This window comes from Pseudomassariella vexata (genome assembly GCF_002105095.1).
Source record: "Pseudomassariella vexata strain CBS 129021 chromosome Unknown BCR38scaffold_12, whole genome shotgun sequence".
NCBI lineage: Eukaryota > Fungi > Ascomycota > Sordariomycetes > Amphisphaeriales > Pseudomassariaceae > Pseudomassariella > Pseudomassariella vexata.
Window position 1 is genome coordinate 1,243,339 of NW_024467967.1, and position 23,696 is coordinate 1,267,034.

The 23,696-nt window shown below is 50.2% G+C and overlaps 7 protein-coding genes and 1 pseudogene across 8 annotated transcripts; 2 read left to right on the forward strand and 6 right to left on the reverse strand.

The window, feature by feature from the left end:
* Positions 1 to 1,475: 1,475 nt before the first annotated feature.
* On the reverse strand, positions 1,476 to 3,150 carry BCR38DRAFT_460159 (retrograde regulation protein 2; the record flags this gene model as incomplete). The annotated part of the gene is made up of 6 exons (XM_040862379.1): positions 1,476 to 1,490; positions 1,621 to 1,973; positions 2,031 to 2,121; positions 2,175 to 2,531; positions 2,592 to 3,041; positions 3,106 to 3,150. 6 exons carry the CDS (start codon positions 3,148 to 3,150, stop codon positions 1,476 to 1,478), a joined length of 1,311 nt encoding a protein of 436 aa, XP_040712690.1.
* A 3,863-nt stretch (positions 3,151 to 7,013) lies between these two features.
* BCR38DRAFT_497940 (gibberellin 2-oxidase) lies at positions 7,014 to 8,281 on the forward strand (the record flags this gene model as incomplete). The annotated part of the gene is made up of 4 exons (XM_040864779.1): positions 7,014 to 7,039; positions 7,074 to 7,428; positions 7,492 to 7,921; positions 7,974 to 8,281. The coding sequence occupies 4 exons, from the start codon at positions 7,014 to 7,016 to the stop codon at positions 8,279 to 8,281; spliced, it is 1,119 nt and encodes a 372-aa protein (XP_040712691.1).
* Positions 8,282 to 10,270: 1,989 nt separating this feature from the next.
* BCR38DRAFT_460161 (glycoside hydrolase family 43 protein) lies at positions 10,271 to 11,371 on the forward strand (the record flags this gene model as incomplete). The annotated part of the gene is made up of 2 exons (XM_040862380.1): positions 10,271 to 10,642; positions 10,697 to 11,371. The coding sequence occupies 2 exons, from the start codon at positions 10,271 to 10,273 to the stop codon at positions 11,369 to 11,371; spliced, it is 1,047 nt and encodes a 348-aa protein (XP_040712692.1).
* A 931-nt stretch (positions 11,372 to 12,302) lies between these two features.
* Positions 12,303 to 14,054, reverse strand: BCR38DRAFT_412436 (uncharacterized protein; the record flags this gene model as incomplete). Its single annotated transcript, XM_040858693.1, has 2 exons — positions 12,303 to 12,944; positions 13,038 to 14,054. The coding sequence occupies 2 exons, from the start codon at positions 14,052 to 14,054 to the stop codon at positions 12,303 to 12,305; spliced, it is 1,659 nt and encodes a 552-aa protein (XP_040712693.1).
* A 488-nt stretch (positions 14,055 to 14,542) lies between these two features.
* BCR38DRAFT_t281 lies at positions 14,543 to 14,667 on the reverse strand (annotated as a pseudogene). The gene has a single exon. The product of its transcript is annotated as a tRNA-OTHER (tRNA).
* Positions 14,668 to 15,162: 495 nt separating this feature from the next.
* Positions 15,163 to 16,095, reverse strand: BCR38DRAFT_488440 (uncharacterized protein; the record flags this gene model as incomplete). Its single annotated transcript, XM_040864271.1, has 3 exons — positions 15,163 to 15,519; positions 15,578 to 15,773; positions 15,833 to 16,095. The coding sequence occupies 3 exons, from the start codon at positions 16,093 to 16,095 to the stop codon at positions 15,163 to 15,165; spliced, it is 816 nt and encodes a 271-aa protein (XP_040712694.1).
* Positions 16,096 to 17,528: 1,433 nt separating this feature from the next.
* On the reverse strand, positions 17,529 to 18,308 carry BCR38DRAFT_412438 (uncharacterized protein; the record flags this gene model as incomplete). The annotated part of the gene is made up of 1 exon (XM_040858694.1): positions 17,529 to 18,308. One exon carries the CDS (start codon positions 18,306 to 18,308, stop codon positions 17,529 to 17,531), a length of 780 nt encoding a protein of 259 aa, XP_040712695.1.
* Positions 18,309 to 21,636: 3,328 nt separating this feature from the next.
* On the reverse strand, positions 21,637 to 23,519 carry BCR38DRAFT_444435 (uncharacterized protein). The gene is made up of 3 exons (XM_040860939.1): positions 23,184 to 23,519; positions 22,212 to 23,125; positions 21,637 to 22,155 (listed from the first exon to the last, which is right to left on the reverse strand). The coding sequence occupies exons 1-3, from the start codon at positions 23,254 to 23,256 to the stop codon at positions 21,847 to 21,849; spliced, it is 1,296 nt and encodes a 431-aa protein (XP_040712696.1). The 5' UTR covers positions 23,257 to 23,519; the 3' UTR covers positions 21,637 to 21,846.
* Positions 23,520 to 23,696: the final 177 nt, after the last annotated feature.

Consider the following 23,696-nt stretch of genomic DNA (forward strand, 5'->3'; position numbering starts at 1 on the left):
CGGTCATTTAATGGCGTGAAGTGATGGTTTTCACTCCTTTTGAGGCAGTTCGAGGCTGCGCTAATGTAGACTGAGGCACTAGGCTCGTGCCAAATGTGTTGGTCGGAGGAGAGGGTGGGGGAATCGTCTGGCCGATAGGCAGCGATACGAATCCCGTGGAGAAAAGTATTAGTACTATTCAAGTGAGCATTTGCCATCTAAACCCCTCATACCTAAAGGACAACATAAGAAGAAGAAAATGAACAGCATACAGGTCAGTAGCCTTTAGATTGTGTTTAACTGTAAAAGAAGGTGGCTTTACTATACTTTGGCCAAAACTATAATCCAAAGACTCGGCCTCAGTAATAAAGCAGCTCGTCCTCCTTGCCTTGTTCAGGTCCATGTCCGTAAACGCCCTCTCGTAAGAAACATTTGGGCAGCCGTTGACGAAATATAACTAGAGGCCGAAACTTGGTCATAGTGTCCTGAATACCTTGTGCCCATAAATGAGCTTGGTCAAGTATTTGTCAAGCCATATTAAGCTCCCCCTCCGCAGTCCACGGACCCTTCCACATGCCCTCGATATCATGGAGCATGGATATACCTCATTGTTTCTTCACGGACGGTAAGCACGGATGATGAGTATCCATTCATTCCATACTCAAACCTTGTAGATTCCTTCACTCCAGTGACTGACTTTCTCGGCGAATGAATCTGATAACAAAATGATGCCGAAGGCGATTTTTCATTCCGTATCTCGTGGTTCCTGCGATTATTTTCCCTCTTGCTATAGATCGTACATGCTCCTAATGATTGTGTGGTCAGAGCAGTCACGGTAGGGCGTGGCCGGACTGTCCAACATACGGGAACCTGGCGACATACTTGGAAGCGACTTAGATGTTGAACATCATTAGGCAGACCATTTATTCCTTCTTTCCCTGGTCGAAGTGCTCCGGATTACCATCCCCATCAGGGCTCCAATAATATCTGAGGCGAGATTTCCTGGAAAGGACGGCAAAAAGCCGCGCCGCGATGCAGTCCGCCTGGGCTTTCGCGGCGTAGGCTAAGGGTGCTGGGATGAGATTGATAGGAATTTCATACATATTCGCCCAAGTCTTTGTCACTACTGAGACTCACGACATTGCTCTCTGGATACACCAGCTATCCTATCTGCGACTCGCCATCCGGCAGATCAGATGTGCTCATATCCGTTGAGCTCCCTAAGCTACACCCTCGCTTCGAAGACTCGGATTGCCGTTTTGGAACAGACAGTCAGGCCCCAGCGTTTACGATGGAATTAAGATCACGACAGAGGTATCATTGCGAGGAAAGTAGCGAGGGTCGTTTTCTTGTAACTCACGAAGCAGACTTCCCTCGCCTGACGGACTATCCCGATTGGGAAGCTGTTCCACCAGCGGAGATGAAGGAGTTCGAATGATCTTTGTGGAAGAGAGGTGTTTATGTCGAAAAGATTCGCTTGATATAAAAGTTTGTTATTAGTGAGAGGCCAACTGCAATTCAGATGTAGCAGTTCCCAGTCTCCAGTTGACCTAACCTTCGTCTGCTGCAAGACAGGTCAAATATCCTAGATTAGTGCTACAGAGATGAGGAGCCTGAAGTATTAACATGGTCCTCTCCAACCAAAGCCGCTTTTCTACGATCCTTGCATGCTACCAGAAACCACGATGTCGATATAGCCGTAATACCAACGATGAGGAAGCTCAGACATATTACGTACGACGTCCGATATCTCGGACCAAAGACCGTACTGTACACATGAGGACCGGCAATACCTCCAAATTGTGCCATGGCGTTTGTGAAGCCGATACCTATCCCAGCAGCCACTGTGCCGTCGATGGCACGAATGCGTTCTGGCCAGATAACTGGATAGGCAGATCCGGCGCACGCTACGGCCACGATAAGGCAGACATATCGGACCACTGCATTTGAAACGGTGACGAGTATGATGTAGCATATTATGATTGTAGATTCAACTGCGATATATTTAGCAATAGATCCCACTGGGAGAAAAGGGAGAAATTTATTCTTACTTGCGACTGCTGTAGTCCAGGGGCAAATGATCTTCTTGTGTAGGAAGAACCCGACCGTGTTCAGGAATAAGAACGCCGTAACGTAAGGTGGCTACGAAGAGTAAGTAACGATGAATCCAGGCATGGGTTGACCAATCCACTTACGATGTTCATCAGTTGGGACTTGGAGGTTGTAGTGAAGCCCAGCTCGTAAATGACCGTCGGCAGAGCATAACCGACGCCGAATCCACCGATGCCATGACATATCCAATAAGTTGAGAAAGTGTAGAAGGTCGGATCCTTGAACAAGGCTTTCAGAGAAGCAAAATCCCAATGGCCCCTTTTACCCGTGGGTGCGGTTTTGGCTAGACAGTTTCTCAGAAAAGCTCGTTCCTTTTCCGTGAGCATCTTGGCTGTCTCGGGGTAATCTGGGAGAAAGAGTGCGACGAAAGACAGCAAGATGGCGGGTAGTCCTTCGAGCAAGAAGAGCCACCTCCAGCCGGGAAGGCCTCCCAATCCATCCTATAAACATGTACTTTTAGCAGATCTGGCACGGCTAGAGTTTCTATGAAGATCGCCTACCATGAAACCAATAGCATAAGCCAGCAGCCCACTCAACGCACTGGAAAGCTGCCCCACAGAGTAGAAAAACGCAATCCGCTTAGGCATCTCGCCTGGCTTATACCAGAAAGCCATGTGATACAGTACCGCCGGGAAGAATCCAGCCTCCGCCATGCCAATAGCGAAACGGACGCACATGATTCCCTTGAAGTCCATAGCAGCAGCCGATGAACAAGCCGAGATGCCCCAGAATAGGATGAGAATAAACATCCATACTGACGGCTTGAAAACCTTGAGCAGCACTGTGTTGCTGGGCTCGAAGAGTAGGTAACTATACGAAAAGATGGAAAGCGTCCACGACCACTGCGCTGCGTCAAAGCCGAGTTGCTTTTTGATCCCGGTACCGTGCTCGAAGTTGATGATGGCTGCGTTTGAGTAATTCGCAGAGTCAATGACGCGAAAAATATACACCTTCTGTGTTTAGTATGACGATCGATAGGCTGTTCTTTTCTACCAAATTCAACTAACTGCCTACATATACTGAGATCTCACGCTCCCTTCCCCCCGGACTCGGTTCCATACGACCTATCACGACATGGCGGACAATATGACGACAGGGCGGGGTTATGTGGACTTGTTCGATCGATGGATTCTCAATTAGACCTTTTCTGGATTTTCATGGCAAAAATAGCTAGACAATATGAGTTTGAAGCAGGTTAGGAACTCGGATCCCGATATCATTCCAAGGTCAACCAAAGGAGTAGAGGTAGAGTGTGTGATATTATTCGATCTGGCCGATAACACCATGTGCAGCACACTCGCCATCGACAATTCTACGAGCATGATTACGTAGTTTTAGTTGCGTTGCTCATTCATAATGGTGTGTCGAAGAAGCACGTATTGCAGGGCTAGAAGCACGTAATGCGTCGGAACTTGCCTGATAGGTTGCATCTTCACAACTGACCAATTATCCAACTCCTCCAAGCACTACACACTTGGGATGAATAGACGGCAATCAAACCCGACTATCTGGCCACCCCGCACCTCCAACATCTTGCCGTTCTGAAGGTCATGGGGAACTAGTGAATATAATAAGAATTAATTATTATTTTATTATTATTAAATACGCCGTAGGCTCGAAGCCCCCGGTACCTCTACTAGTACTCCCGTATGTCAAACCGTGCCCTAATGGCTGGACTAAATACATACGCTGCGTCGTCGGTTCGCCCTATTGGCGACTGCGTTGCGTTCACTACCATACTACGTTGGTTCTCAACCTACCAACAAAGTCCCCCTGAGAAGATCGATGCTATCTGGGGCTTGAAGCTGTCCGACCCGTCCCTAGCAGCCATCTTACAATAGTCCCACTAACTACTGGTTCTCCTGTTGCCGTTGCGAGGTCTCTGCGAGAGTATAGTGGCCGTGGTGCGATGGCGGCCCGTAATCGTTCCCTCGGTCCTTCCAACAGCCCGCAAAAGAGGATTACGTGCTCTGCCGTCTCAGGGGCATCACCACAGCGGCATAGCGGCGAGTACACGCCAAAAGCCCCTGTCTTGAATAAGAAGGCTGCTAGTCCTATTTTTTCCGTCCTGATCTGGCACAGCGTAGACGCCTCCAGTCGGTTCAGGCCGAAATACTTGCCCCCTTTCGGTATCTGCATCGAAGGGCCCTCCGGTTCCTCAGCGATAGCGCGTCGCTGGCGATCGTGATGCTCTGCTCCGGTGAGCCATCTCTTCCTCCAGTGGTCGAGGAGGGCAGCCGGGACCTCCTTTTCCTCACTCATCCACTCGGAGCCCCGGGCCTCCTTCTCCATAGTGTACCCTGCCGGTCGGAGTAGCTGCGACGCCTGCTTCCTCTTCGCCGGCCTATCCTGCCGGAGTATATGTGACGCTTTAGCGCTCGCGCTGCGAAGCAGATTTCTCTTCCCGCTAAGTCGTAGCCGTTCTTCAAACTTAGCAGCCCGGGCACTAAGATAGAGGTCTAGTGGCGGGATTGCTGCTTCTGCTTCCAGGTGGCGAACCGGCGTCGCTTTGTGGGCGCCACAGACTACCCGGAGGCACTCGTTCTGCATCCCCATCAGGCTCTTAGCTGGCCCTGCCGGTTCCTCACTTATAGTATGCCACGAAGTCGCCCCGAAGGCGATCGCGCTACGGATAACCACCGTATATAACAGCCTCGCCCGTATAAGATCGCAGCCCCACGACATATTGACTAGCTTTGTCAGGGCTAGCTTTTGAGTTGCCATTTTTGTTTTAACACGCTCAACATGGGCGTGCCACGTCAGTTTGCGGTCGAACCAGACTCCTAGGAACCTGGCTGAGACTACCGGCGACACTGTGGCGTCCCCAAGGCGAATACTTTGCGGCAAGGGCTCTCGGGCCCTAGTAAAGTGCATTAGCTCACTTTTGTCAGGAGCGAACTCCATCCCGTGCCTCACTGCCCACCGCTGACACGTAGCCCATGCGCTCTCCAACCGGCGGCAGGTCGTGTCTGGATCGGTGCCGACGCTTAGCAGGTTCGTGTCGTCCGCGAACCCGACTACTAAAAGTAGTGGATGCTGCTCCGCTAGCTCCTCGTACAGCGTTGAAATGTATAATATAAACAGTATCGGGGATAGCGGTGACCCCTGGGGGACGCCAGCTCGTAGGGGGATTGGCTCTGACTCCTTGCCATCGAACCGGAGGCGTACCGTTCTATCCTCCACGAAGCTGCGTACCCACTCCTGAACCCACTCCGGGTAGCCTTTCCGGGCTAATATGGAAATCAGCCGTCTGTAATTGACCGTATCGAATGCCCCCTTGATGTCTAGCTGTAGCAGCGAGGCGATGCCCCCGCGTCTCCACGCCGTATAGACCACGTCCTCAACTATACGTATTGCCAGTTCGGTGGACCTCCCAGCGCGGTTACCCATTTGGCCGTTTGGTAGTAGGCCGGCCGCCTCAGCTACTTTGGTGATACGCTGGCTCATCGCCGTCTCTATTACCTTCCCTACCGTGCTAAGCAGGGCAATGGGGCGCCAGCCGCCAGGGGTCTGCTTCTGAGCTGTCGTTTTATTAGGCTTAGGGATAACAACCACCCTCGCTGAGCGGAAGCGCTCCGGGTAGTACCCCAGCCTAAAGCTAGCTGTTGCCAGATCCGCTAGGATCTCCCATAGGGGTTCACCGCAGGCCTTTAGCAGGCCAGTGGGGATCAGGTCGTCGCCGGGAGCCTTCCGAGCAGCCGTTCCTTTGATGATAGACTCGATATCCATTGTGGTCACCTCCCTAGGGACGTTCAGCTCTGGTCTCGTCTGTAATAGGCCGCAATCGAGGTCCGATAGATCTATACACGGGTCTGGGAAGAACCTCTCAGCTAGTAATTTTGCCTTCTCATCATGTGTACGTGCCGTAAGCGTGTCGCCGGCGTCCCTCCGGAGATCTGGCAAGCCGTGGGCCTCAGGGGGGGCCCAGCTCCGTAGCCTAGCCCACCTCTGCAGTGCCCACAGGCTTTTGTGATCCTTCGCCGTCCCCTCGAGCTTCTCGTGCCAGCTACGCGTCTGCGCTTCGCTGATTTCGAGCCGTTGTTTTTGGCCGGCTCTTGTATATTCGTCCCAGTTAATAAGAATTAAGATACTCCATTTAAGTTATCAGGCCACGGCAGGTTAATTCTCTGTTTAACTTACTGAGACTCTCAGCTACCCCTTTTACTGAGGTATTCCACTCATTGCACCATTGATTCTAACCTTCACTTGATATCCCCAGCAAGACAAGCACATCGCCAAGTTACTACGCATCAGACCTTGCTCTTTCATTTTCACCTAGCCTACTACAGCCATGGCCCCAACGTCAGGGTACGGCTAGGCCGAAGGCAATAGTACAGAGTGATGGGGAGTAACGGGCGTCCCTCCTACGTAGCACCGGGTGGTCACTGGCGGTCTCAGGTAGGGGTTCCCACGGTGATGCATTGATCTCTGCCCTCTCTATCTTCCTCCGTCTCGACTCCTTACTTATAGCCAGCCGAGGTTCTCTCTTGGATTCTGGATGTTTGCTTCCGTATGTCTGTGTTCCTCCGACTTCGGCCAATATCTTGGACAGCGGCTCCTTATCTGCAACCAAGCGATTCCCTATCCGTTGCAAACGGCTTCAACGGCTCTCATTCGCCACAAGCGGCTCTCTAGCCGCCACAAACGGCTTCCTACCTGGTGGAAGCCGGCCCGCCTCGGATGACACTTGTGGCTCTGACAACTCCTTCCCTATCCTACTTCGAGATGGTCCTTATATAGATAGCTAGGCCGCCGCTTGGACCCGGCATAACAGCAGGGTCGGCGATGCCAAGGATCTTGACTCTCGTCATCCCAAAGCTTCACATAGATTGTAATCATGACTCGGGAGTCTTTTGTCCGAAACACCCCTCCGGCGGCCCACCGGTGTCCTGCGTTCAGTGTCCTGACACCCACGGGTGCCTATGGCATTCTGTTCTCTGACACCCAAGTACGTTCGAAACGCCAGCAGCCCAACCATTAAGCACTAACAAAGTGCTGATTAAGCCATGGAGCCGGCCAAAAACGACGACAGAACACCTCGAATGGGCTGAGCTGCCCAAGATTGACTTGTCGCAGTTCGATAAACCAGGTGGCAAGCAGGAACTTGCCGAGAAGTTGTATGATGCAGTGACCAGAGCTGGATTCTGGTGCGTCGTCAATACAGGAATCGACGATGAGCGTGTTCTCCGCCAGTTCAGTATTGGCAACACGTTCTTCAAGGAACCCTTGGAGGAAAAGCGAACTTTCCCTTGCAACTTTGCCGAAGGCGAGTACTTCGGCTACCGTGAAAACTCACGCTGGGTTGGTGATACGGGGGTTAAAGAGAACATTGAAATGGTGACTGTCAATTTCCATGGACGGTCATTCATGCTGGCGCAGTTAATACTTACATAGGAGTAGCTAAATATCCCCAAAGCCATCCCGGCATATGCAGATGTGGGCAAGCACCAAGTCGTCAAGGACAACTATGAAGAGATTGCCAGGTTCCACCGAGATGTCTGGGAAAAGGTCATTCGCAAGCTCTTCGTTCTGATTGCCATCATTCTAGAACTGCCGGAGAACTACCTGGCTGATGCACACGCCTATGATGAAGAATCAGACGATCATCTTCGGTATATGATCTACAATGTCAGAACCCAGGAAGAATGGGACAGAGCCCAAGCCTATTCCAAGGGCGGTCACACCGATTTCGGCAGTTTGACACTGCTTTTCTCGCAGCACGTCGCTGGATTGCAGATCAAGACCCCCGAAGGCCAGTGGAAGTACGTGAGGCCTGTTGACGGTGGCATCACTTGCAATGCCGCAGATACTCTCACCTTCCTTACCAATGGTGAGTTACCAATCCCTTCCAACTATAGAAACCTTGGCCGACACCGAAACAGGATTCATCAAATCAACCATCCACCGCGTCGTCACGCCGCCAAAGGACCAGATCCACATTCCTCGCCTGGGTCTTCTATACTTCAGCCGACCTGGAGCTCATACACCCATGAAGACCGTTCCTTCTCCTTTGTTGGATCGCCTCGGACTGATCTCCGAGGAAGATAGGGACCCTACTAAACCGGTTGTTACTGGCACCGAATATGTGCGCGCGAGGGTTAAGGATGTGCACCACAAGACCGTGATAGACAAGAGGGAAGGTACGGCTTTTGAGTTCAAGGGTCTCAAAGTGCAGAACTATTACGATTGATCATATTGGCATCAGGGAAGGGTAAGTAAACGTGGCTTGTAGTTGTGGCTGGTAGCTGACCAAGGAGACCAGACGGGTTGGAGGCGAGAAGAGGTTTGCTTTACAAGGTTCGTAGTTGAGCCAAGCAAATACAGTGGCCGCTAAATACCCACTGGTTAGTTTTAGTCATGGACGAACCAGACGAAGAGGATGTGATCTTGGTGATTTCTTGCTCTGCGTATATCTCGCTGAGAGTTTGAAATATCCTTCAGCTTAACACCTCAGTTTGTTGAAAATTTTATGTCCCTCAATTTCGACTCATCTTCCCACTAAGACCATCTGACCGCCATTGCGGCATCCCTTACTAAATGATTGCTAGTCATCTGTAGCGTGGAGAACTACACAGGAAAAGTCTAGTGTCGAATCATGCGTATGTATGTACGGTAGCTTTACACTATTTCGCGTGGTGGGGTAAGATCATGGGACAAGTATTGGCGAGTCAAGAGTACTGCAGGTGCTTCTAGGGCTGGCACCAACTTATCGGAATCCCTCTTCAATTCAAGTGTACTTGTACCTTTAATGCTCTCCCACACGGCTACAGGGTTGGAACTCGGAGGAATACTCAGGAAAGCCACAATTAATCAAGCTTAGGGTGCGTCAGAAAATATCGTACTCCAGGCTACCTTATCAACATCAACCACCTGTACCTGAAAACCAGGACTCGCATCCTCACGGGTGCTAGCCGGTACCATGTGCAGCTGTTTCCACCGGTGCAGGCGCCGTAGAAGTCGTTATATTCGCTGATCCCAGGCCGAGCTGGTGCATCATCGACTACTTGGTAAAAATGTAAATTCACCTGAAAGACTGCCGAATCTTACCTGCGTAGTTGACACGCACATCATAGCTATCTGACAGCCGAAGGACCAGCCCCCTCAACCCCCTTTGCAATAACCTAAGTACTAAGTAGTTAGATTCTAGACCGACAGTTCGGAAACAAACAGGCTGCACCGCGCGATAATCAACTGGTAAGAGAATTGATTGGCAATGATTCATTGAGTTGCACTAAAGAAAAGCTGCTAGAATCAGTGGCCTCGGGGGTTTGGCCGAGAACTCAACCCGATTAAGAATAAGCAGATGCCGTCCGGCGTCAAATTAAGCTTCGCCAACTACATCGACGTTACGAAGCAAGATATTTTCCCAGGTGGAATTACTGCAACCACGAGTCGATCGCTAGGCGGATGGGCGCGTATCATGCACGAGTCAGCGCTATTCTTAGTGTCGGAAATTTGGGGGCTGTCTGGTGCACACCATCTATCCGCCATATAAGTAGCGGGCATGCTGTACCAACCTTGGGACTCAAATCTACCTCCGTGCATACTATACTAGTAAAGGTAACTGCACTGCACTGGTCATTGGCCTGGTGATTGTCCTGGTGATTGTAGTACCTTGGGTCTGAATAGGGCGTTTCTTCATTTTGTTTTCTTTTGGGATACTTAGGGGGTTGTCAGTTTTGTCGTTCTGGGCTGTCGTAGGCTGTCAGGTACCAACCAGGTTGGCCATCTTCCAAATGTAGTGGTGTCCACGCGGAAATTAGTTGATGCACAATACAACTTCAACGTATCAAAAGTGGCATCAGCAGCAACGAATAAGTTAGGTGTTATTTGGAGTGTCAAAAGACTTTCAAGCATGACGAGCATTACCGTGTAACGTGTCACAAGACTGGACGAACGTGATATATGGTGGCCTGTTATTGGCTGTCTTGGGGGCTGCGAACTCGCTAGGAGGAATCACACGTGGCGAGCGAGAATGAGTCCACGAGGATGGCGTCGGGACGGGGGCTATTCTTCATCATTCACCTACGTTGTGGCCAGGTCCAGGGTCATCAGGGGTTGCCTAGTGTCTGCATTTTCTGACTTATATGATAAGTACACCCCTCGAACCGCCCAGTATGGACACGAGTATCTGCTCATCTGATCTATTACATCCGTATCTAAATCTTATTTCATAATCATGAAAAGCCTCTTTCTCGCATTAACTGCGAGCTTAGCCGCAGGTTTCCCAGCAGGCCGGATTACCACCCCCGAGACCAGATACGCACCTCTTGTAGGCCTTTCCAACATCACAAGAACCAATTTCGACAATGTCAAGAGCCGGAGTTTCAATGGCCCCTTCATTGGAGTGGATTTCCCCGATCCCTCCCTGATATGGGGTGACGGCTCATGGAAAGCCTATGCAACATCTTCCAATGGCAAGAATGTCCCCGTTGCCACATCATCCGACGCAGTCTCGTGGACGCTCATCGGAAATGATGCATTACCAACCTTGGGTGCGTGGGTTGATTCTGGGGACCAGGCAGTTTGGGCACCGGATGTGCAGAAAAACGTAGGTCTCGTATAGTAATGCAACCTTTACACTCTAGGTGACTAAGCCCTACAGGAAAACGGAGTCTATGTTATGTACTATACCGCCCGTCAATCTGGCGGTAGCCACTGCATTGGTGTGGCCACTTCCAGGAGCGACCTTGGCCCCTTCAACCCCGCGAGCACACCACTACTCTGTGACGCCGCTGGCGGAGGCGTTATTGACGCGTCTGGCTACGATGATGGCACAGATCGCTGGATCATCTGGAAGGTTGATGGAAACAGTCTGGGAGGGGCCACTACTTGCCAGAGCGGCACACCATCTGGATCCTACAGATCGACGCCCATCAAGATTCAGCGCATGGCTCGTGACGCTACCACGCTCCTGGATGGCCCCAAGACTATTCTCGATAACCAGGGTGCATCCGATGACGGGGTCGTGGAGGCCCCGGCCTTGTACAAAATACCCAACGGGGATTTCATTCTGTTCTACAGCACACATTGCTACTCGAGCGACGATTATGGTATCGAATATGCGTTTTCGAGTACCATTGACGGTTCGTACGGGAACCGCGGCAGTTTGATCCGCACTGTCGATAACAAGGGGGTTTACGGTCCAGGTGGAATGGACATTGACCCGAACGGGTCGAGTGTCGTTTTCCATGGGCGGCTTGCCGCAGGTCAAGGTTCTGGAACACGAGAGTTGTACAGTGCAGCGATCACTATTAACGGACACTCTGTTTCCTACTAATTGAATTGGCTTGGTAGCTTGAGGGGTGACGAATATTATATTTAAAACAAGCACTAGTTTGCGCTCTAAACGCCAAGCCCATTGAGAATCTCTTAATATCCTCGCGTTTACTTCACTGGTTGGAATTATCCTGCGTTTGGTCAAAGCCTCAAAGCGACTGGTAGACTTCTAGTCAACCACCTTCCAAGCACCTCGATGCTGCACTGCACGTTCTATGTACCAAGGCTTATGTTGTCATCACTGAGCTCGATGCACATGGAAGACCTGGCTTGGCGGGACATGGAGTGCAGAGCTGGACCGCGACGAAGCGAGACGGTTGGAAAACACGCCGTTGGCGGAGTTATGCAATCAACCAGTCATTTCTGAACTTGAAGGCAGCCCGGCTCATAGAATCATATTCGTCGAGATTGGCGACTCGTCCGCACGGAGAACAGCCCTTGCCAGTAAAGATGATTACCAGGCAAAGTCTAGGCAGGATATTAATGATAAGCACGGGGCCAGCCTTTCTACCACGGCTAGCGGTACTATAGCAGAGGCATTACCCATTCAGGCGAGGGAATCGGCAAGGAACCGTGGCTCTTTGATTAAGCAGGCTATGGCTGGCAATGCGCTTCTCATACAGATATACCAGCATCTGGATAATTGAACGGATGGGAAGTGAATATATCTAACGTTGATGGTTCCAGTTCAAATATCGCCGATGTGCCTCTAGAAGCAGAGAAACTAGAGTTTCTTCAACTAGATGAAGAGGAGCGGATCCGAGAAAAGTGACGATGCTTAGTGAGAAATATGTCCCGGTTGTCGGTACAGGTCGCGACTTCGAACAGTAGATGGAACAAGAAGCTATGTTTCCATGGTATTCCCCAAGCCAGGGTTTAAATAAACCACACAGAACCCAATATACTTAATCCTGGTACAATGATTGGTCTATCTATGTATCTCTTACTCTTCTTCTCCTCACGCCCAGGTCCTGCGGCTCTTCATTTCCAACATTCGTCCACTGGAACCTCACCGGTATCTGGCTCGCAAGCCTACTCATCTGGTTGATCTCCATGAGCGGTTTCTCAGAAATGTCAGAATTCCTTGCGTCTTCAAGATCTCCACTGATTTTACTCGTGGTTCTGTCCTCCGAAAGGAGTCTTTCCTTGTAAAGTATCAGCGGAAGCAGGTCTTCTTTCCAGACCGGTTGTATATATCGCCTTGTCCAACTGCGCGCTATCATCCACGCCAAAAGCGCCGCAGTGCTGGCTGCAAGTGCCGTTGGCAGTACGAGCCATCTAAATTGTGCATATGTGCATCCCGAGGTCTGCCAAGCTGTTCCGTGTACCTCGCCAAAAGGCAGCCCATCTGCGACCTGGCCATTTGGCGTGACACGATACGTGCTGCTTCCGAATGTCATCCGGAAGCGATTCGAAATGGAGACAGCGAAAGAGTCGAAATATGTGTCGACGTTCTGAAAGTTTACCGTAGAAGTTGTTATCGATGTATTTCCTCCATTTTGTAGCGTAGTGAGCCATTTGACGGTGGAAGCATTTCCGGCACAGCTAAACCCGCGGTAATCGTCACAGTGACCCTGGAATGCAGCCCGCAGCGCCTCACGCATGGCATTTGCGAATCTACCATCTTGCCGGTATATTCACTCCTCAGGGGCTGAAATATTGCGCACTTGGCAAGGACCTTCTCCATCTGCCGGTGCCTCGCAAAAGGACAGGGTGGTAGTGTTGGAGGCCAGAGAGAAATTCCGAGTCGAGTAGACCACTCCGTCTACTCGACAAGGCGACTTGACCGCAGTCAGATGACGTGGTGCCGTTACATCCAAATAATCCCAATTTTCGGGTTCCGCAAAACTAAGTAGATCCTCTGAAGCTGGCGTGGAAGAAAGTTCCTGGCCCGCAAACCGGTTCTCGACGATGGAACTGCTGTAGGTACGTAGACATGTGTAGAGCACGCAAGTAACTGCCGTGGCATCTTTGGGTCCGTGATTGTAAGCAGCGACGGTAACGTTGAGAAGGGCGGATTGGGAGAGGCGCGATATTGCAGGGGTCAGGAGGTCGGCTTCCCATGTCAAATTCGAGTTTGTCATACAATTGATGTTGTTGAACAAAGCTGTAATCGTATGGCCGTTCGGCAGAGACATTGTCGCCCTGCCTGTATTTGCCCCTTCGGTCCTTAGTAGTGGCGTCGCGTCTGTGCAGTGATGGCACAGCGCAACGGTCGAATGAGAGGCAAGCTCAGAGTCTGTAGATTCCGTTGGATCGCCATACGGGAATGTGCAGTTTCCCGTTGAGCAAGTGACTCGTAACTGGTTTTCGGGTGATCTAGGGGTTGCTTGACTGGAGTATATCATAATGGCAGTGTCTGCGTCCGGATATGAAACGGCGGGGTTGTTGTACTCAGTTATATAGCTACCCGTACGTGGAACAAAATGAGCATAGGGGATCGAAGCAGTGCCTGCAGTTGGACTTGAACATTCCACTGTCCGGACAGCTTGTTGAACGAATGGGCCAGTCGATAGGGAAATGAGGGACAGAGTCGCTGCTATTAGGGCAGGTATGTTTCCTTTCGCAGCTAGAGGGATCACAAAAAGTGCCCCTAGCCCACCACGGCTACCATAGTCTAGTTCCTGGACGTGACGCAGAGAACAGACAATGCCAGCCTCGGAACAGTCCGGTATCACACACATGAGTCGCAGACTCTTAGGCAATTATCGCCAAGAACCAAGAAAAAAGTTAGGATCCGATCCCTATTCGTGTCGTCGTCAAGCCAGGAAGCACTTGTGGAACCGTTCCAGGCATCAACACAGTTGTTCCACTGAAACGGGATTTCCACGAAGCTTAGCTCGTGGTTTCACTTATAATTGATAACCGAATATAATGTAAGCGGTGACATAGGCAAAAGTCACGATACTAGGTTCTTATCGAGTATATTGTATATTGCTAGATTGAGCATGTCGTTCACGCTCCTGCACTTCAGGGGGGATCTCAAACCAATCACACCAAGTCTGCCACGAAGGCAGCACTACCGGCATTTGCATTTGATTCTGAGAAGTAGATGTCAATTATAGTGTGGTGATGACCAGGTGATACTGCATATTATATATAGCATTTCTACTCTGCAAAATAGAAAAGAAATAAGTTACACAAAAAACGACACACCCAAAAATTTTCAATTTAGCATCTCCTCGTTTCGATCAAGGGTCCTCCGGGTTATGAGCCCGGCGCCTGTTTATTGTTAGCTTCAAATCATATCAGTTGAGTCAGATGTATTAACATACGCTTCCGCTGCGCCAAGATGCTCTTGATGAAAATGGGCGGCTTATTTATCATTATACTAAGGTTGCCCACACTCGTGGCCAACCACGATATAGGCAGGCAACTGCTCCTGACCTTTAATTATACCGGAATTCAGAAGCTAATTACGACAGGTGGGTTCTCATCATTGCCACCTGTTATCAAAGTGTTGGTATAACTTATAAATTGATCACGGGGACTGGTAGAGCTATCCCTGCATGCCCACAAGTTGCCAAAGTCATTCCTGCTGGCTTTGCCGTTTGACATACTTGTGTTACTTGAATAACTGACATGATTTGAAGATGATCGATCAGAGGATGCAGTTCGTTTGAATGTCTTTCACGCAACGGTTTACTACCGGTCAGGTAACTCACCTGGTCTTCTGTAAGTCTTCTCCACAGCACCACTCCATGGATGCATAGGAGGAACGAAAGAGAAGCACTCCTCCATTCCATGTGTTGTCCAAACCTACTGTTTCAACAATTCCACTGAAGAACATCTTTACTTAGTATGCTTGTCCGACGTTCCCATTTCCACCGGTTTTTGCGTTTGTGCCCCCAGTTCCGCCGGGCTCGCACTTCCTGGCCCGGCCTGCTGCTGCTGCCAGCCATGGTACGCACTTCCTGTATTTTGGTACTGCAGCTGTTGCCCGCCAATATCGCCATTCCCCAGCCCCCCTTTCGACCGCCGCCGTCGAAGTGCAAACCAGCCAAGCAGGGTGATACCAATAAATCCGATCGTGGCCCCGACTCCGACCCCAGCGGCTGCTCCAGCCGAAAGGGCTGAGGGGTCACCCATCGATGTAGATTCTGCGGAATTGGACGATGTCGATGATATGGTCCCTGATATCGTCGAAGTCTAGTAGTGTCTGTGGGTCAGCGCTTATATGCCGATATACCACCTGTGTAAACCCTACCTCCGTTGCGTACACCACAGCCAATGCAAACAAATGCAAGTCCGTTCTCGCGGTGACCACGTCAAAAGTGATGGTGTTAACTGCGAAATCTGTCCGAGTGACAGTTAAGGTACCATTTGTGCTAAACGCTGACGCACAGCGGAACATGGACCCATGTGACGATGCACCAGGCGTCTGGCAGGTAAAGTCGTACACGCTACGTCTACCATGTCAACTTTCGAGGCCATAAAGTAGATACTAGGATCTTTATCTCACGTTGGGCAACATGTCACCGCCCCATCCGAGTCTTGACATGCTGAAGTGTACTCTGACGGGCATTCGCTGCCGATGAACGCCCCATTCACCTCGGTCCAGGACGGCGGCAGACAAGCAGTCGTTTGTGTCGGCCCACCGAGCACCGTGCGTGCATCCTGCGCCTTTGCATCATATTCCCAGATCCAGTAGTCGTTGGTTCGGGTACAGCCAGATTGGATAGACCAGCTCGAGGCCAAAGTCGGTGTTGTTACGAGCGAGGCCATACCGTTTCTAGAAGCATTGAGAGACGCCACAGCGCCACGCTTCGAAATCGGAATAAAAGAAAATGAGAGTTGGGACGTAGGAAAGGTGACATCGCGGGCATACGGGTAAAATTCAATAGATATATGCATTTTACTGGGCTTTGGGGTTGACCAAGCCAGAAGCGGGTGCAATGTTTCACCTGGGCGTATTAGTGCCAAGCTTGGCAAATGAGCAACAGGAGTCGTAGGATATGACACAGAACCTTAGCATCCAATCGTTTGCGTCCCTATGTAATGTTTTCAGACATTTTGTCCTCATATATATGTAGGAATAAGCACTAAGAAACAAATCATGCTTGGCAGGCGCAGCATGCCAAACTGACAGGCTGAAAAGGCAGAATAAGGGCCTGCCAAAATTGCACATTGATTACATAAAGAAGGAATAACAAGAGAGAGTTGTATGCTATCCCAGCGCCTGCACCCCTCCGTAATGTCAATGGCGTAAGAGCCGTAGTTAACGCAGACTACCTGCCATGTAGATACCACCAAAGGCGCCAAGCAACTTCCCTCCGCTGCAGACATCACTCCTAGCCAACAATACCCGCCATTGGTGTCTGTTTGCCTGCAATATTTTCAATATTTACGATTATGCCAACTAACAGTATGAACTAGGAAAAGGAGCAGCACCATGTTGCACATTACAGAAGTTCATGACGGATAAATATGAGAAATAGGGAAGGCTGGATGGCGGTGCCGTTAAAAGATTTCGTATAACTAGCAACCCGGGACCCAGTCCTTTTCCAAAGTCAAAATCTGTGTATTTAATTATGTGCAGTCTAAAACAGACAGGCCCGACACCGAATTCTACTTTTGTACGAGATGAGGCACATGCAAGTAATGGAACTCAAACAAATCTATAAGCTTCGATGGCTGCTATAGTAGAATACATTTCACTAGCTAGGAAGGCCTTCATATAAATGTGGTACCATTGTGATACGTAATTCGCCTTGCCTTGGAGCATGGCAAGGACGATGGCACTAGGCAGGGTCATAGGGGGGAAGGGGCACAAAGCATCAGGTTATGATGGTTGACCCATCAGAACATGTTGTGACTTGAAGAGATATTAGACGAGGTTAGGAATGGGCAAACGTACCTGGCACTAGCATTCGAAATCGATGACTTGGCATCTAAAAGTAGATTCTGTCAGCCCAACACATCTCGTCTACCACATCAGAGGGTAAATGAAGGGGAGATGTGTCGTAAAAGCCTATCAACGAAGTCCCGCCAGATCCCTCCTGGTCATGATGTATGCCGTACGTGCAGTCCCACTCATGGTTGTCCATCATCAAGCTTCTATTCCTCCTTCCAACACATTGCCAACAGCATGTGTACCTGTTTAATCTGGATTGATCTAGTATCAATCACCGCGTCCTAACAGACATGTTATGTACACTCTATAATTCCATTTCACCGCCCATCTGAAACGCTCCGTATTGGTTCTCCATCGCCTGTTGTTGCCGCGCCCAGTCGTTGTTGTAGACGGGATCCATTGCAGGTCGATACATGGGTCCACCCACAGCAGAGCCAAAGTGCGAAAACATGCTGGTCGGTTTCGACATTTCTTCGTATGCTTTCCTCGCAGTCTCTGCGTACTCGCGTCTAGCCAGGGCTTCGTAGCCCGAGAGCATGTACGGCTCAGTGTCCGCAGTGGCAATCCATCGACCATCCGGAGTTTGAACCGGCGTCAGGGGGGTTCCGTCGAGACTCATGGTGTTCTGTTGTTGCTCCTCCTCGGCCAGCTTTCGCTCGTATCGCAGTTGAGCAAGCATCTCTTCCTGCTCCACTGTCGTGTTCATCCAAGTTACCGCTAGGTTCTCATGCGTGTTGGTTGGAGGGCAGATGCGCCAAAGTTCAATTAGGCGCAGCTTCTGTGAGTCCTCTGCTGTCTTGAACAACTCCATCTGCGATGCTGATAATGTTGAGTGGTCGATGCCATGGTTGTTGAGAATCAACTCGGCTGCTGGCTGCTGTGTTTGGGGAGGCTCAGAAGACGGTCGCGGAAATTCAGCAACTGGCTCATCGCGGGAAATAACGTGGGCCGAGTGGGTGTAGTGCTGCGAGATGGAGTAAATAATAGGTTCCGGCTCTTGCTGCCTCAACGATTCCTGGACAGGTTGTGGGTGAAGCGTCAAGTTGCGGGCGAAGAGAGATGAGAGTTCATCGTTGGGCTGCATCGTGGGCAAAGCGCACAGAAAGATCTGTGATGCGACTGAATGTCAGCGAAACCACAGAGCTTATGAAGGGTCTCCTAACCTCGCCAAACACACTGTGGAAGGCCGAATGCACAAGCCGGTACTGCACGATACTTTGGGTAACGGTCTCTTGTGTGTGATCTGCTTCAGTGGTCAAGCAGGTCGGCAAGGCAAGGGAGATGGTCAGCGTGTCGGGGGATAAATGCTCGGGTCTCGTTTTGTGGTAGCGAAGCTGTGTCAACTCTTGTTTTATATTGGCTATGCTATGTACTTGAAAGGTACTAGGAACAACGTAGTTTCGTGGACGAGTGAAGAGGGGATGAAGTGAATGGGTCAGCGTCTGCTATTGTACCTTGGCCCCTCGAACGGAGGAGCGGTGGGCAATGGTTGGGTATCGTGCACAAGCGACTAAAGTTAGGCAGAATAAAGGGAAACCCCGAGAAGAGTCCGGGAATGAGGGGGTGGTGCGTTGAGCAATGACAAACAGATTGCCAGATGGTTTCTGTATGCAGCTGTGGAAGGTCTGAATTGTGAAGGTAGTTGTTTAGAAGATGGCAGCGATCGGGAAAAGACGAAGGCAGTATGGACAAGAGCCGTGTCGATGTATGATGATGAAAGGGGGTTTTTGGGTTCAATGAACTCGCCTCGAATGACGAAAGCCCTGGAATTTGGCACGATATTTGGGCGATGGAGGGGTCGATTTCATCAGGCAGGGAAAGCGCCCTGACAGCGCATCTCAAACGGTCCCTGCACTACGCGGCGCTAGCGCCCTCCACTTTGTCGAGATGCAGCATTGACGCCTAAGTTGGCCTAATGGCGTTAGATCAGAACCACTTGGTTGGGGATCTGGAGGGGGAAATGCGGTGACGCATTTTGTTCATTCGTCTGGTGTTGGTTGTGTTTCAATTTATTATTCATCACGCGCGTGAAGCCTACCGCGACACTCGCCTTTAGGACCGTTAGCATGTTCTTCTTTGCCAATGAATTCCTGACACGCTTGGGGCACCGATCGGCGATGTCATGTCAGACGTGGGGGTGGCTTGCTCCGTTGTCAATTCCAGATTCTGAACACACTACGGCTATGTTCGAGCAGTCTTTCCATCAGCCATGCAAATGTGTTCGGTAGTTGGGAACGAGATCTCATCTCTACGCCCGAATTTTTTGTCGCTATCGACTTGTAACCCACGTGCCGTCCGCATCGGTTGATCGCTTCTGGGCCACTTCACCAGACAAGGAGTCGTCCCGATGGCTCCCAAGCGTACTTTCCGACATGATAATCAATGTACCTAAGCGAAATGATCAGACCAACCGAGCATGCCATGGATAATTTCCTGACCTTGCCCGAATAGTGCCTGCTGTTTCTGAATATATTGTCCTTGTGGCGCTTTAGTCAAGCTAAAGCATGAGGCGACGCTCGCTCGAGGCCGTGGAATGTTCAATTCTGGACTCGGAAAACTCAGGCGATCATGAATGGATATCTTGGGGTTAGGTGTCTTGGATGGCGTCTCATGTCAGACGAGTAGACAGATCGTAACGAAACACAAACCGTTTGCGATTGGTCTCGTCATACTAGTGGCTTGATTTAAATTAAGGAAATAGTGACTGAGAGTAGGAGGACTGTTCTTCCAACCCCTACTTTTAATTTAGTGTTATACTAACCGTGGACAAGTCTAGCGTCAGATATAGAGGGGTACATGGTACCTTGGCACAAACCAGTGTATTTAGGGTTCCCCTGGAAGCCGAGTAGGTAGTTATTTCCCATATATCTTTACTGAACGAATAAAGCCTCTAATCTGACAAAATTTATTTGTAATATTGCTCTTCTACTTATCTTAATATAGTACTAGTTTTAGTAATCACAAGCCTAGTTAACACCTTAACTCGATCCCTAAGTACTTTAGGCTTATATAAAACTACTAAAGCTAGGTAGAGTATTAATCAACTTAGTTACTCTTGCTCTGGTAGATCGCGAAGTTTAGTTCTTGAAGCACAAAGAAACTCTAGTCTCGATATCAGAAATTTATACAACTCCGGTAACAAACCTCAAGAACGAAGCTTATTAGCATGCCCCAAGGCTTTAGAGACCTCAAACGAATACCCAGTATTAATGAGTCCATCAGGTCGTATCACATACCCAGCCGTCCTTTCAGGCCACTCTATCATCTCATACAACGTCGTACCATGATAATTCGACGGATGCCACGCCGTAGCCGTATTAGTTCCCGACTTCACCATAACCCATTTGAAGCGACATGAAAGTTTTCCCCCAAATCCAATCCTCGGGCACCTTGCACGTCGTCGCCATACACTACTGGTTCCCATTCCGCTCCTCGTGCGTGAATCTTGCATAAATAATTGATATAAGTCCACTTGGCGGCGGTGATTGTAATCCCTCAACCTTGATTTGCCGTCGCCTGATTCCATAGTTGAAACTCTACTTTATCATGTCCATCCTCGGCGCCCCAACCTTCCCAATTGTATTGAGGATAGCCGAGGTTTATCGTGCAAATGGGGTGACAAATTCTGGAAAACAGAAACACTCGGATACATTGTCTTACATACAATCAGTTCTAACTCCATCTCACCTAATGCGGATTCCGGTTGTTCTCTTTCATCTTGAATTGTCTGCTACGTCAGGAAATATACTAAGATGGATTGTCACCTGCTTGAACAATGACACTTCCAAAGAAGAAGTGAAAACGCCTTGAGTGATACAAAGGAAGCTCTCCGAAATGGGTATTATAACACTTCATTGGTCACCACAAGAGTTGGATACTGGAATGTATGCGGGTACAATGCGTTGTTCTGTCACAATCCACCACGGCAAACGAAGAAAGGGGCTTCCAGCTGACTAATCGCTATACCACAACAAAGAGCTAAGAAAGAAATTTGAGACTTCAATATGGAAGCGCTGGACTACAAAATAATAACAAGAACTTCCTGTTAAGTTATGGTTCTTGACATGCTCCTTGCAAATCGCCAATTTTTCGTGGCCGATACATAGTCAACTTCATCCGTGAGGCCGAGATCGAACGAACTCCGGTACGCACAACATTATTTTCGTTTCGTTTTTCCTCTAATCGTTAGTAACTGTTCGGATACTTGTATAATTTGAGTCTGCGCCGGTACTGACCTCCAAAGACTGCGAACTTACGCTGGATATCATTTTATGATGGAGCAGCTCGTCCATCACTCCTCAACCTACTAACATTGACTATAAGCTACTTCAGCATTTGTCCAACAGCTTGCCGACAAGACTCAACCTGGGGTACGTAATATTGCAAACTTATTATCAGTTACGAGTTATGGGCATGGAATCATTAATTGAGCACGCAGGGTTTCCTTTACACTACTCCATGCAGGAACAATTTTGCTTTCCAATATTTTGACATATAGTTCACCTATCTATTCATATACCGACCAATATGCAGTACCCCCCACTCTATGCCAAAATCATTACAAAGACATGACGCTTGAAGACACCCTCCACGTCGCATTCACCAGCCTTTTGGGACAACCACTACTTCTTCTTATTTCTCTTCTTCACCTTTCCACTACCCTGGCTCTGGCTCCCAGATGCCTTCTTGACCAAGTCCTCAACACTCTTAGTGGTATCGAGCAACTCAAAGTCTTCGGCCGAGTCAGTGCTGGGAGTGCGCTGGGGCGCGTCGGAGTCATCATCGGTCAGGCCATCCTCGAATTCCTTCTCCAGAGACTCGTTTCCATCAACGTGCTTGCCGAGCACGCGAGCCATGGTCCTCTGGTAAGCCCAGATGGGCAGCCTGTAGAGCGCGGTGTCGCGAATGGTGGGCTGAGGGAGTTCGTTGGGCTGTTGAGATGATTAGTTGCAGTTTGGCCTGGCAATGAAGCAATGGGGCTACTCACATCAAGCAGGAATTCCTCAACCTTGCCGTCTTCCATCTCTTGCTCCAGATACACATCGCCCAGCGAATCGACGACCAAGATTTTGCCATTTTCAGCGACAACCCGCTTCTTCGCACCCGTAGGTCCACTACCGTTGTTGGCCAGGGTCTGCGGAACAGGCGTCGCACTTCCGCTATCTGGGCGTCCACCGCGGCCACGACCCATACGCTTGCCCTCCTTGGCATTTTCCTTCTTGGCATCGCGTTCCTGCATGCGTCTCTGCTTGCGATTGACAGCCATCATAGGGGCCTGTTCATCGCCAGCCGGCTCGGGAGGCGGAGTGGCTGTAGCACCAGCCTCAACACCCGGAATGGCCAAGTTGTCGCCCCACGCGGCATGGCGGGCAAATTTGATGTAGCGCTCGACAAACTCACGCTGCCGCTTCCAGCTCATGTACAGGGCAACGTAGTGAAACATTCCACCGCCAGCGATAAAGCAGCCGACCAGAACCGTTCCCAGGCCGGGGCGGTATCGGCTGTAGTAGTAACCGGTGCCCTTCCAGACGGGGAACCCGTTGGAGATGAAGTGGTCGTACCGCGCTCGTCCCGAGCCACGAAGAATGCCAACCACAACACCTAGTCTTGCTTGTTTGTCACCAGCGGATTTGATAGCGGCTTTGATTTCGGCCTGCGAAGGTGGCTTCGTAACGGTGACGCCGGGCTTCTTCTTCGACTTGTTTTCCTTAGCCTGGGTGGCGCGTTCGGCGGCGAGTCGCTGCTTCACTTTGTCGGGATGCAGAGCCTTTGTTCGCTTCTTGTAGGCCTTGTTGATCTCATCTTGCGATGCGGAGGGGGTGACACCGAGGAAGTCATAGAAGGAGACGTCGGGGCCTTCGTGGGCTGCAAGTTCGTCGCGGACACGGAAGATTTCTTGGTCTAAAGCAATGGGGGTAAGCATGAGAACCTCGACAGAGAATTTGGTAGCATAACTTGCCTTCCTTGGACCAGGCCGAGGTAAGGGGAGTGAGCAGGGCCAGGAGGCTGATGGAGAGAATAGGAAGCCTCATCGTCGCATGCGAGCCCTACCGAGGACAGAAAAACAGTATGCCCGCTGTATTTTGTACGTCGTAGCTGCAAACGAAACGGTGAGTGGATCAACAGACCCAGCTTCGGCCCGCTGAATGATGCCGACAGACGCAGGAAGCCGTCTCGGTGCGAATTTGAATTGATCAATGCATGCGCTGTGAGCTTCTGCTGTGAGGTCGCTTAAGAAGATTCTGTCGGAAACTTTCTTCTCGCGTCGCTTTTTGTTCCTACGCCAAGTTGCAAGGTGTCGAGTTGAGAGTGGGCACGCAGCGGCACTTTCCGCCTTTTGATGCCTGCCCCGCAGACTACAGACTACTAACGCCCACCCGGAGTGAGCAGAAGCAAGCTTCGACTTAGATCTTCAGCCGCACTCGCTAGATGTCGCCGTAATTATTACCAGCATGCCTTTGCAATTTAGATA